Source organism: Rattus norvegicus, chromosome 3 (assembly GCF_021556685.1).
Source record: "Rattus norvegicus strain SHRSP/BbbUtx chromosome 3, alternate assembly SHRSP_T2T, whole genome shotgun sequence".
Classification (NCBI taxonomy): domain Eukaryota; kingdom Metazoa; phylum Chordata; class Mammalia; order Rodentia; family Muridae; genus Rattus; species Rattus norvegicus.
The window spans coordinates 7,964,080-7,976,353 of NC_141536.1; the positions used below are offsets into that span (position 1 = coordinate 7,964,080).

General features: G+C 49.1%; 1 protein-coding gene across 2 annotated transcripts in view; it reads right to left on the reverse strand.

Moving 5' to 3' along the window:
* The window catches only part of Ccdc187 (coiled-coil domain containing 187), a 56,441-nt gene that overhangs the window by 14,457 nt on the left and 29,710 nt on the right, over window positions 1-12,274 (reverse strand). For both annotated transcript variants that reach the window (NM_001447294.1, XM_087653767.1), the window contains 4 exon segments: window positions 6,340-6,392; window positions 6,537-6,661; window positions 7,898-8,011; window positions 8,318-8,415. In NM_001447294.1, coding sequence (NP_001434223.1) covers window positions 6,340-6,392; window positions 6,537-6,661; window positions 7,898-8,011; window positions 8,318-8,415 — 390 coding nt within the window.

Sequence of the window (12,274 nt, forward strand, 5' to 3'; positions counted from 1 at the left end):
AGGCCAGACTCCCTGTTCACGCAGCTCCCTCTCTGCTTATCCCTGTAATCTATCCCGCTTTGGTGGGTTTCATGGAGAAGGCCTTTTAATTAAAAATAGTTAAAGGATATTTTTCACACCTCACCAAGAAAGGGCAAGAGGAACTAGATGGTGGTCATATCTGAAATTATGTTTTATACAGACATTTGCATAACTTTCTCATACACGAAGGAACATTTTTGAGACACTTGATATCAGCAGCCCAGCACAGTGCTCGCAGACAGAAACAATGGCAATATCCCAAGAGAGGTACAGTTCAGGGACAGCAAACTGAGGTAGAGCCTGACAGACCCCCCGTAGAGCAGACAGAGCTGAGTCTGGGAAGATGGGCGCTAGGGTCCACAGAATGGTGAGGGAACCACGAAGAGAACCCCAAGGCTCTCTGCTTCTAGTGACCAGCATCTCTTGGTGTTCAGGTGAGAAGTGACTGGATCTGCGCAGGTAAAGTGCATCCAGAAAGGGGCTGTGGGTTCTGTGCCTCGTGACCTATAGATCACTGGACAGCACACAGACAGATCATCTTGCCTCTTTTGAGAAGTTTCATCAGCCTTAGTAGTGATCAGGATCGAACTGGCTAGTTACAGAAGTAAAACTTGAAAGGATCAGATTAAGCCCAGTACCTGCAGTTGAGACAAGGCTTAGGAATGTGTATAGAGACCTGGGTGTGGTGCTTATTCAAGGCCAGTCTGGTCTATAGAATGAGCTCCAGGGCAGCCAGGGCTACACAGAGAAACAAAAGAGGGAAAAAACTGTTTATAGAGACTGGAGACCTTGGCTCTAAACGGAACAGCTGTATCCCAGTCCTCTCCTCAAGGCTCAGAGATCTTCATGGAAGAAGAGCCAGGGGTAGCTCATAACCACAGGGAATCAGTGTTTCCTGGTACAAGGTAGCTGCACAAATGAACTCCCAACAATTGACCTAACATGCACAAGATCTATGCAAACTCAGGCTGGATCAAATCCTAGTGTGGTGAGGGACAGGAAGTCCGACCACTGGCTCAGGAGCTGAGGGCATTTGATAACTCTTGGGAAAGAAAGAACCGGTTTTCTTTAAGGGTGTGACCCTTCCACTTCCATGGCAGGCTCCACACCCAGGAGTATTTGGAAACACAAATTAGACTCCATGGTTTGGAGGGAGAAAGAGGGAACATGGAGAATGTGAGGGTGAAGTTGGGTGTTAGGGTTGGGGTGCATCTGAGTAATTTAGGGGGTTGAATATGATCCAAAATATGGTTTGAAATTCTCAAAGAACTAATAAAATCCTGTTTTTAAACAATCGCGTGAATAGAAACAAAAATATCTCATACTGAGGTAAAGTTCAGAACAGGCAGCAGTAAGCAGAGCAACAGGTAGGAAGTCATCAGCTAAAATCTGCACAGAGACGGGTGCTACAAGTAAGACGATGCCACAGAGAGAGAAGCTTGCTACCAAGCCTGACGGTCCGGGTTTAATCCCGAGGACCCACATGGTGGAGAGAGAAGACCAATTCCTGATAGTTGTCATCCAACCTCCCCATGCATGCCTTGTCATGCAGCCCCTCGGTCAATAAATACATGTAAAATTTTCAAACAGAAGAAGTTTTCATAGCTGTCTTCATGTGTTTAAAAGGATAAGTCCTCTGCTGGGGGGATGGCTCAGTGGTTAAGAGCACCACATGCTCTTCTAGAAGACTTGGGCTAGATTCTAGGATTATACATGTAGGCACAACACCCATATACATAAAATAAATCAACCACAAAGGTTAACACAACTATGAAAGACGTAAGAAGAGATATGAATAGAATTTCCAAAGCTGAACGTTTCATATCCTTCAAATGAAGACCGAATTGATTAGACGACATTGCCGAAGAAAGAAATCACAGCATCGAGTGTAAAAGTAAGACCTGGGAGTTTTCCAAAACGGCAGAAAGTGATAACCCAAGATCAAAGACGCTTAAACCCCAGCACATGAGCGTGAAACTAGGGAGTGTCACTACAAACTTGCTTGAGAAACAGAAAAGCAGCCAAGCAAATGGACACGGTGCCTGCAAATGAAAAGAGGAACGGCAGAATGGGCTCCTTGCACATGGAGCAAAGTAAGTAAGAAGACACTAGGGGTGGCGGGTGTGCTTCCTGGGAATCAGACTGCTCGGTAGCAGGCGAGGATGTAGGAAGCCTGGGGTTCAACCCCAGCACTGCAGTACACACACACACACACACCACACACCACACACCACACACCACACACACACCACATACATCACACACACACACACACACACACACACACCACATACATCACACACACACACCACACACACGCACACCACACACACACATCACACACACACCACACACACATACACACACATACACACACATCACACACATACACACACACCACACATCACACACACACACCACACACCACACACACACCACACACACACCATATACATCACACACACACCACACACACACACACCACACACACACCACATACATCACACACACCACACACACACACACCACACACACCACACACACACCACACATACCACACACACACACCACATACCACACACACACACACACAAACACCACACACATCACACACACACACCACACACCACATACATCACACACACACACACCACACACACACACCACACACACACCACATACATCACACACACACACCACACACACACACACCACACACACACCACATACATCACACACACACACCACACACACACACACCACACACACACCACATACATCACACACACACACCACACACACACACACCACACACACCACATACTACACACACACACCACACATACTACACACACACACACACACACAAATACCACATACATCACACACACACACCACACACCACACACCACACACACACCACATACATCACACACACACACCACACACACACACACCACACACACACCACATACATCACACACACACACCACACACACACACCACACACACACACACCACACACACACCACATACATCACACACACACACCACACACACACACACCACACACACACACCACACACACACCACATACATCACACACACACACACACACCACATACCACATATACACACACACACACACCACACATACCACACACACACACACCACATACCACACACACCACATACTACACACACATACCACACATACCACACACCACCACATACCACACACACACACACACAGACACACATACAGACACACACACACACACACACACACACCACACACACACACTAACCTATAAAAAAATCTACCCAGACCCAGGCATGGTGTCCATGCTTTTAATCCTAGCACTCAGGAAGCAGAAGCAGGCAGATTTCTGTGAGTTGAAGGCCAGCTTGATCTACACAGTGAGTCCTAGGCCAGCCAGAGCTGTAAAGTAAGACCGTATTTCTACAATGTTTTTTTTTTTTTCTTTTTTTTTGAGCTGGGGACCGAACCCAGGGCCTTGCGCTTGCTAGGCAAGTGCTCTACCACTGAGCTAAATCCCCAACCCCCAAGACCCTATTTCTAAATAAATACTTTGTCCAGTAAGGAGTCTTTAAGGAACAAAAAGTAGAATGAAGATGCTCTTGGACACACAAGTGTTTTTATTTTGTTTTCTGTTACTGGTAGATGTTCATGTCAGGTGAGGGACATGGAAGTATTGTTAACCAGAAATACGATCTTCCCAGAGAAATCAGGAGTGTCAAAAACAGTGGCTGAGAACTCGGTACAGCCTCACTCTAGGCCTGGGTCTAATCTAAAACTAGTAAAAGAGAATCGTTTGTCAAAAATATGTCAATGAAAGATGGGCTTAACATTTTGAAGGTTGACTTTTATTTTATTATTTTGAGTTATGTGTATGCGTGTGCCTGTTGTGTGAATATGTACACAGGTGTGCAGGTGTTCATGGAGGCCAGAGGAGTCCAGTCCTCTAGGACTGGTTATAGATGGTTGTGAGCCACTCAGTGTAGGTGCTGGGAATTAAACTCTTGCCCTCTGGAAGAGCAATGTGTACACTAAACCACTGAGCTTTCTCTCCAGCCCTGTGTTTATTTTTTATTTTATGTGCATGAGTGTTTGCCTGTATGTATGTATGTATGTATGTATGTATGTATGTATGTATGTATATGTATGTTTGTATGTATGCTTGTGTATATGTATTGTATGTATGTGTATATATTGTATGTATGTGTATGTATGTTTGCATGTATGGATGTGTATATATGTGTGTATGTATGTATTATGTGTATGTATGTGTCTGTATGCATGAATGTGTGTATGTTTGCATGTATGTACACATGTGTGCATGTGTGTGTATATGTATGTGTATACATATGTATGCACACTTGTGTGTATGTATGTGTGTATGTGTATGTGTGTGTGTGTATGTATGTATGTGTATGCATGTGTGTATGTATGCACACATGTGTATATGTAGGTGTGTGTATATGTATGTGTATAATTATGCATGCATGCATGTGTTTATATACCATGTAAGTGCCTAGCACCCACAGATCCAGAGGAGAGCAGTTGTAAGCCACCATGTGTGCTGGGAACTAAACCTCCCTCCTCTGTTAGAATAGCAACCACGGAGCCCTTTCTTCAGTTCCCACCACGGAAGCACATTTTAGCGCACTGAATAAACATATCAGTATACCATATATATCAGTATGCCACATCAGTACAAAGGTGAAGTAGAAATCGCCTGTGGCCTGCACGCTATCAGCCCTAAGGCACCCACTGTGATGTGGGTATGGCTCACCCTAGCTCAACGCTGAGGAAGAGATCATTAAAGACTATCTAAGGGGTGCACACACATAATCTCAGTGCTCCAGGCTGAGGGGTGGTGCACGCGTACAACCTCAGCACCCCAGCGGGGAGGTAGAAAGGCTGTTATGAGTGAGAGGTCAGCCTGGGCCACATAGTTTCAAGCCAGGCTGGGTTGCCCAGTGAGAGCCTGTATCAACAAACCAAATAAAAAAATAACCCAGACGGAGGCAGATAAAGTGAAAAAAGAAAATAAAAGATAGAAGAAACAAAAAATGGACATCAAGGTGAATAACCTGAACCTGATTCTGAGGCCAACCCCAATGCTCGTAAATAGGATAAGCCTCTCAGAAGTCAGAGACTAGATTAAAAAGAGGGCAACACCCAACTTCATACTGCTCACAAGAACACACTTCAAATACAAAGCAGGAGGCAGATGCCCCTTCTCCTAGTCACAGGAAAGCTGTCACCGCCTACAAATGTCAAAGCAGGCTTGGGAAAGCGTATGTGGCTCAGCTGATAATGCTCATGGCAGGAAGCCCAAAGTCAAAGCCTAGCACAGCATAGACCAGACATAAGCACAAACGTTTGTAATCCCAGCACTTGGGAGGCAGAGGCAGGGGGCTCAGAAAGTTAAAGTCATCGCAGCTACATAGGGAGTTCCAGGCCAGCCTAGGAGAGCCTAAGATGATAGCATAGGGGAAAAAACCCAACGACAAACAAAACAGAACAACGTACATACAAGGTGGACTCGAGAACAAACACATTGCAGAGGTGCCTGGACCAAGAGGGCCAGTGCATCAAGAGCCCATCAGAATCCTAAATGGTTTCGTTGGGGGTTTTTTTTTGGTTGATGTTGTTGTTGGTTTATGTTTGTTTTTTTATTGTTGTTTTTTGTATGGTTTCTTTTTTTCCAAGACAGGGTTTCTCTGTCTAGCCCTGGCTTCCCTGGAACTTGCTGTGTAGAACAGAACAGGCTAGCCTTGAACTCCCGAAGATCCACCTGCCTCTGTCTCTGCCTCTCAGGCGCTGGATTAAAGAGGGGTGTCACCACCCCCTGGCTTAGAATCCTAAATGTTTATGTGCTGGTAGACAAGCCCACAACTTGACATTTCAGTACTGTGCCCTTCCCTCCCAACCCCAATAACAGGTCCATGTGAGGCAGAAGACTCCCCAAGCAAAGAGCAGGTTTGAGCAATTCTATGTGCCAACTGGTCTACCAGGATTGCAGAATGCTCCACCCAACAGCTGCAGAACAGAGCATACGGTATATATTAGCAAAAGTGTGGAGATGATCAAACATTTACAAATGAATTTTATAGCCACCAGAACTAGACAGAGGGGCCAAACTTCCCAGAGAAGTGGTCAGATGGACCTGGGTGTGAAGCTGTAGCTGGCATGACTAGCTCTCTGAGGATAAAAGTTCATCTGGAGGTTTTACAGCGCCATCCTCACCCATTTTACCCCTGCCAGCATAGGTCACACAAGACACTCACCTGCAGAAACTGCCTTTGCTTCCTCAAGATGCTTCAAGGACCAGGTGTTGTCTCTATGTGGGGAAAGCGGTGATATAAGGGCCAGAAAACCACCAGAGCTTATTGTCATCACCAGCACCTGAAACCTGAAGTCGGGTCACCCGTACTCCTCTACCCTGGGGTTGGGGGGTGGCATCTGGCCTCAGCCTTGGCCTCACTTGGATCTGGTTGTCATCGTGTGGAGAGAGAATGTGCTCGGCTCTGGGCCACCACACATCTGCTGCTGTTTCTGTTTTGAAGACTCTTCTGGCCCTTGCTGGACTGAGGGTTTCTCCATCCACCTCTGTGAAGAAAAAGAGTCTGGTTTTGCGGCATGAGAGATAAGGTTCTGTGGCTGGCCAGGCCAGGCTGGATCCCAGGACCAGGCAAGAGAGACACACAGGAGTTTGTATGTCACGCATACCACAGGTCATAAGCTCTGGGCTCCAACAGAGAGCTACTGCTCAGTGCCTAACAGGTCCTGAAGTGGGACCAGTGGGAGACAACGATGACTACCTGTGACCCAGCTCTGGAAGCAGCCATGGGCACCCACCCTAGTGTGGATGTTCCTGGGACACGAGTGGACAAAGCATCCAGTCTCTTCAAACAAGTCCCTGTCCCCTGTTCACGTGGTTGTGCTCCCTCTGAGACTGTTGGTGCCTCTCTGCCTTCACCAGCGTGACCGACAGTGTGACCGACAGCGGGACCGGCTTTAGAAGGACCAATGTTTATACCCTCCGGAAAAAAAAAACTGTTCTGACTTGCTGTGGAGATTTCAATCCACCGAGCAATTAAATTGGTTCAATAATCCGTCGTCTCCTTGGCCCCACCCCTCATTACCCCATTACGACACTGTGCTATGTTTTACTTGGATGCTTACACCCCGCTCTGTCCAACGTTTAAAGCTGCAGATAAGTCACATTGCAAGCGCCACTGCTAATCAGATTCTGGTTCAATACTGAGCCATCCCCAGCACATAGGCTGAGGGGTACGGTTATACCTCACCATTAGAAAATAAATGAGGGAGAGATGCAGGAAAAACCCTGCTAATTAAAGGCTGAAGTCTACCATTGCATGGATAGCCTTGTAGGCTCGACACAAAAGGAGGACTCCCTTTACCGGTAGGGCTTCTCCTTCTCTGACCATAACCCCCACAGGCCTCTACCTGCAGGATGTCATGTAGCCTTCGTTAGATTACAGGTTCAACTTCCTTTCTGCCTATAAGAAGCCGTTCTGCTAGCACCTGGGATTTCAGGAAGCTGGTCCCAGTATGCCATTACCTTCAGTACTCACAGGGCTTTCAAATACTCCCCCACCTCCCCACTCCCCCACCTCCCCACTCCCCCACCTCCCCACTCCCCCACCTCCCCACTCCCCCACCTCCCCACTCCCCCACCCCCACCCATTCGTAGTCTCTTCTCCATTTGCCCTCGTGGACTGATATCGGCTGACCATTCCCAGGGCAGGGGCAGGGAGGGTCAGAGGTGGGGTAGAAGGGACACTGGGCAGGGCTGGCACACCACTTAAGGCCTCAGCTGACCTTCAGCTGCTGTTTGAAGAGAAGTTCATCGAGTGCCATTTGTGTCTCACACACCTCCTGCTCTGCTCGCTGCCGCAGAAGGGCCATTGCTTGCTCCTGCTTCTGCTGGTCCAGCTGTCATGAGAACCACACCCCAGGTTCACCTATGTCTCGCTGGCAATGGGGCATGGGGTCACCTTAACAAATCCCATGTCTGGTCAGGCCCTGCTCCCCCTAGCAACTGATTACTCTTTCTCTCTGTGGCTTCTCTATCCAGGCTGAGCAAAAGTGGGTAGAGGCTGCTTCTAGACCCTCAGTGCTAAGTTACAGAGCCTTCTATTCAACCTTGGAGACAGAGGCTGCTCACAGCTAACCTCCAAACAGAAGAAGCCTAAAGGAGACACAGTTACCACTGGCCTGGGATCATGGCGTAGGACATACCTTCAGTGACACGAGAAAGCTGGAAGATTTCAGCTGGAAATTGGTCAGGTGCCCATCATGCAGGCCTCTGGAATGTGGCCTCTCGGGCTCCTGCTGACCTGCAGACCACGGAGGAGGGCACCTGAGTGGCAGGTACGCTTTGAGCCTCTCTCCTGGTTGAGCCTCAGCGCTTCTTGGCCTGCAAGGAAACTGAGGCCAGAGGCCAGGAGAAAAAGCCCACGACACAAGGACTGTGCTGGTATCCTTCCTTACAGTCTCAGGAGACTGTGACTGCCATGTGACTGTATTCCCTCCCTCACCCTCGCTGCACCTCATTCTGGCCACCTTTCATTCCAGAAGCAAGAATTGAATTAGCATAGGTGACAGGCGATACCAGAAAGACTCGGGTCCCAGTCTCAGCTCTGTCCTGCCCTTTCTAGGTGACCTGGAACAATTCACTGGCCAACCAGGTTGTCTGAGGGAACGCTGCTTCCCTGTGTGAGACTCCCACAATAGCTTTACAAGGCCTGACAGGCAGAAGCCATGGCTGTTCCCTATGGTGCTCAGGTAGGTATGTGCTACAGAGGGGAGTCCAGAGTGCAATTTGGAATCTGGGGTGTTTCACACTGTATCTCTTGTAAGTTACGAAGTCCCCAAGGGTATCAAAGGGGGCTTCTCATCCTTCTAATGGCCCCCCTCCAGTCCAAGGACAAGGTCACATTGTGGGTATTCCAAGACCGTGCTATGTGTGTTCCCACCCTGTGGAGACTGTGTCTCCCCCTGAACTATCCTCTGCCTTACCCTAAGCCCCTTTTCTTCAGAGTTAGCTGTTAGGAGAGGGCTCAGAGGATGCCTGGCTTGACCGCTCTGGATTGGACGAGAGGCGGGGAGGGCTTCCTGACGGCCCTTGACGACCCTCAGTCACTGGGCAGTCATGTTGTAGGGAGGACCATGGACAGAATCCTAGTCCTCTGGCCAGGGAGGGCCATCTTCCCCAGCAGACTGTGTGTCATCACTGACAGAGAAGCACAGCTTAGAATACGAGCCGATGAAAAACTGTGAGCGATGGTCACACAGTCCCTGGGCATCGCCAACGACAGAAAAAGACCAGGAGACATCAGGGTATGGCAGGGGGTAGAAGAACACACACTAAACACTTGGGTACTCTCCACTCCATCCCCAACCCCGTATAACGGAACTCTTGGATTGGCTGAACTTCCGTTCCTTTGCATGAGACGAGGCTTCACTGCTATGGCTGGGAAACTTGAGGGAAACGGAGGCCAGAGCAGGTGCACAGACTAAGTCACCCTTCCACAGATCCCAGAGACTGAAACCCAGAGACTCTAAGCCACTCATCTGAGTTGGGGGTAGCTCTCGGTCTTCTTGGCCATGTCGGCACCCCAACAGGTCAGAGGGAACTACATGCTGATGTCCCTGAGTACCGACCTGTGACCCAGGAGAAAGCCAGGTCAGCCCTGGGTGAGATCACCTCCTACAAGCAGAGAATGACCCTGCCTTATCCCCGGCTCCTCTCAAAAGGCAATTAGGGAGGAACCCCAAGAAGTCAGCACCACCTGAGGCCAGTACTGTGGGGACCCAGGGAGATGGCCTCACGAAGGCTCAGCGGCAGACTGTAGGAAGGACGCAAGGGTGCTCAGTCAGGTTGTACCTCTGCCCCCAGGAGACCCGCTGAGTGTGGGAGCCGAGCAGAAAAGCAGCAGAAGGCATAGTTGATACTAACCTTTCTACATTTAGAGGAGGAAACTGGGGGCCCAAGTTGGACCCCTCATATTAAAAATATAAGGGTGGGCTACACATGTAATCCCAACGTTTCGGAGATGAAGGACAAAGACAGCCTGTTAGCCTAAGTGGTGAGTTCCAGCCATCGAGAGTCAAAACAGAGCAGAGGTCTGAGGAATATTACCCAAGGTGATTTCTGGCCTCTACAGATGAATCTCACATGTGAGCATGAACATCCTCTCTCTCTCTCTCTCTCTCTCTCTCTCTCTCTCTCTCTCTCTTCACACACACACACATACACTCACACACATATGCATATACACATACACACTATAAATATGCATATACATACATGCATACATACATATAATGTACTCTACCCCATCACACTGACTACAGTTCCAGGTCTCGGCAGCCACACGTATCTGACAGCTACCATAATACCCCTCACCAACAAACACCCTACTGAGCAGGGCTGCCTAGGAGCTGAAGTCCTGAGGGTTCCACTGGATGCGGCTGCTTCTAGTACTAACGGCTGGAATTGAAGGCCCCTCTCACTGCTGTCCCTGGGGCTCACCAGCACATTCTGCTCCAAGAATGCAAATGAGGCCGAGGGACAGGATGTCCCCCGAGTCCCTACCCCATGTAAGGAGAGGGCCAGACCCTTGAAGGAGCTGGCCTTCCTGCTGTGATCAGAAATAGCTCTTGACTCTCACACAGCATCAGACCCCGTCCAGTCAGGCTGGAGAAGAGCATGGATAAACCCAGCCAGGTGGGCAGGGCCAAGGGGTAATCTGAGAATCTCACTGTCTGTCAGGGGAGACACGGGGCTTTGCTTTGGTTTAAATGTTCCTTCTCAAATTTATGTAGACATTTGGTAGCCATGGTAACGGGGTTAGGAGGTAAGGCTTCTAAAGGGCAATTGGGCCACTAAAGCCAGGAATGGAGGGGGCTGGGATGTGAGTGCAGCACAATGGGTGCTTGCCTTGAGTTTCGTCTCCAGTGCCCCATAAACTGGGTCTAATGGCAATACCTGTGATCTCCCATCTCTTGGGAAATGAGGAAAGAAGAATCAGAAGTTCAAGGTCATCCTTGGCTACATCGTGGATTAAATAAGAGCTAGCCTAGGCTACATGAGTCCCTGTCTCAAAGGAAAACAAGTGAGTACAGATGGGAGGGTTTGGCTCTGCTGACTTTCCCCTGTGTGGTGGGGTAACAAGAAGGCCCGGGGGTACTCCTAAGCTTTGCCGCCTCTGGCCTGTGAGCCCACACATTTCTGCTCATTGTAAGTTCAGGCTGTTATACTATCTGCTCAGGAACAGGCTGGAAGCCCACGCAATGTTAATGCTCCAATGTGGCAGGCTCTGCAACCACGGAGGAGACAAGCCTCTCTGGGGGTTTGCTTAGAGGAGGCTAACAGAGGTAAGAAGGCTCACCTGGAATGTGGCTCTTACCATGCCTTGGGGTCAGGTCAGGACTGAGCCCCAGCCTCCATTACTCTGTGCCTCCTGAAGGCCTCAAGCCCCACTGCCCTGTCTTTCCATGGTGATAGCCTCTGTCTTTGCAGTGAGCCAAGATAACCGTTCCTCGCTCAAGCTTAATTCCAGTTGGGTTGTTCTGTCACAGTAACAAGGCAAGTAACCAAAACATCAGGCATGTGCTGGCCGAGGCCTTCCCCTTCGTGCCCTTCCTGGCTCAGAACTCTTACCTGCCATCTCCTGGCGCCCCTAAAGTACAGATTTTGTTGGAATAGGGCTTGACCTCTGACCAAGGTCACATATGCTATCAGGTTCAGTTTGTGTCAGGAGCAATAAATCTACGGACCACGGAGGTCTGCTGTAGCCTGGGGCCTGAGAGCGTTGACAGCTCTTGCCTGACACCCCTAGATGTCCTGTTTTAGGTGGAGCGAGCCCCCCCAGAGCTAGAGACTGCTGTTTCTCACACAGATACCCGTCATCACATATACACATACTTCTCCGTAAGTCCACACATGAGCTGACTCATACCTACCAGTATGTCTATGGCTCTGAGCCCAGTCTAAGACCTCCCCTACCTACCCTGCCAGCTCTACCCTGGAGGGGAAGCCTGGGCCTCTGCTAACTGCCCAGGCATTCTTGGGCCTTAATGCCTATCCTGTGATTCCCTAGGGCTTCTCTGTCTGGTTGGGGACTTGGGCACAGCTAAGGGTCACATTTACTCTCTCTGTTTCTCAAAGTCAGGCATAACCACTTCTATTGT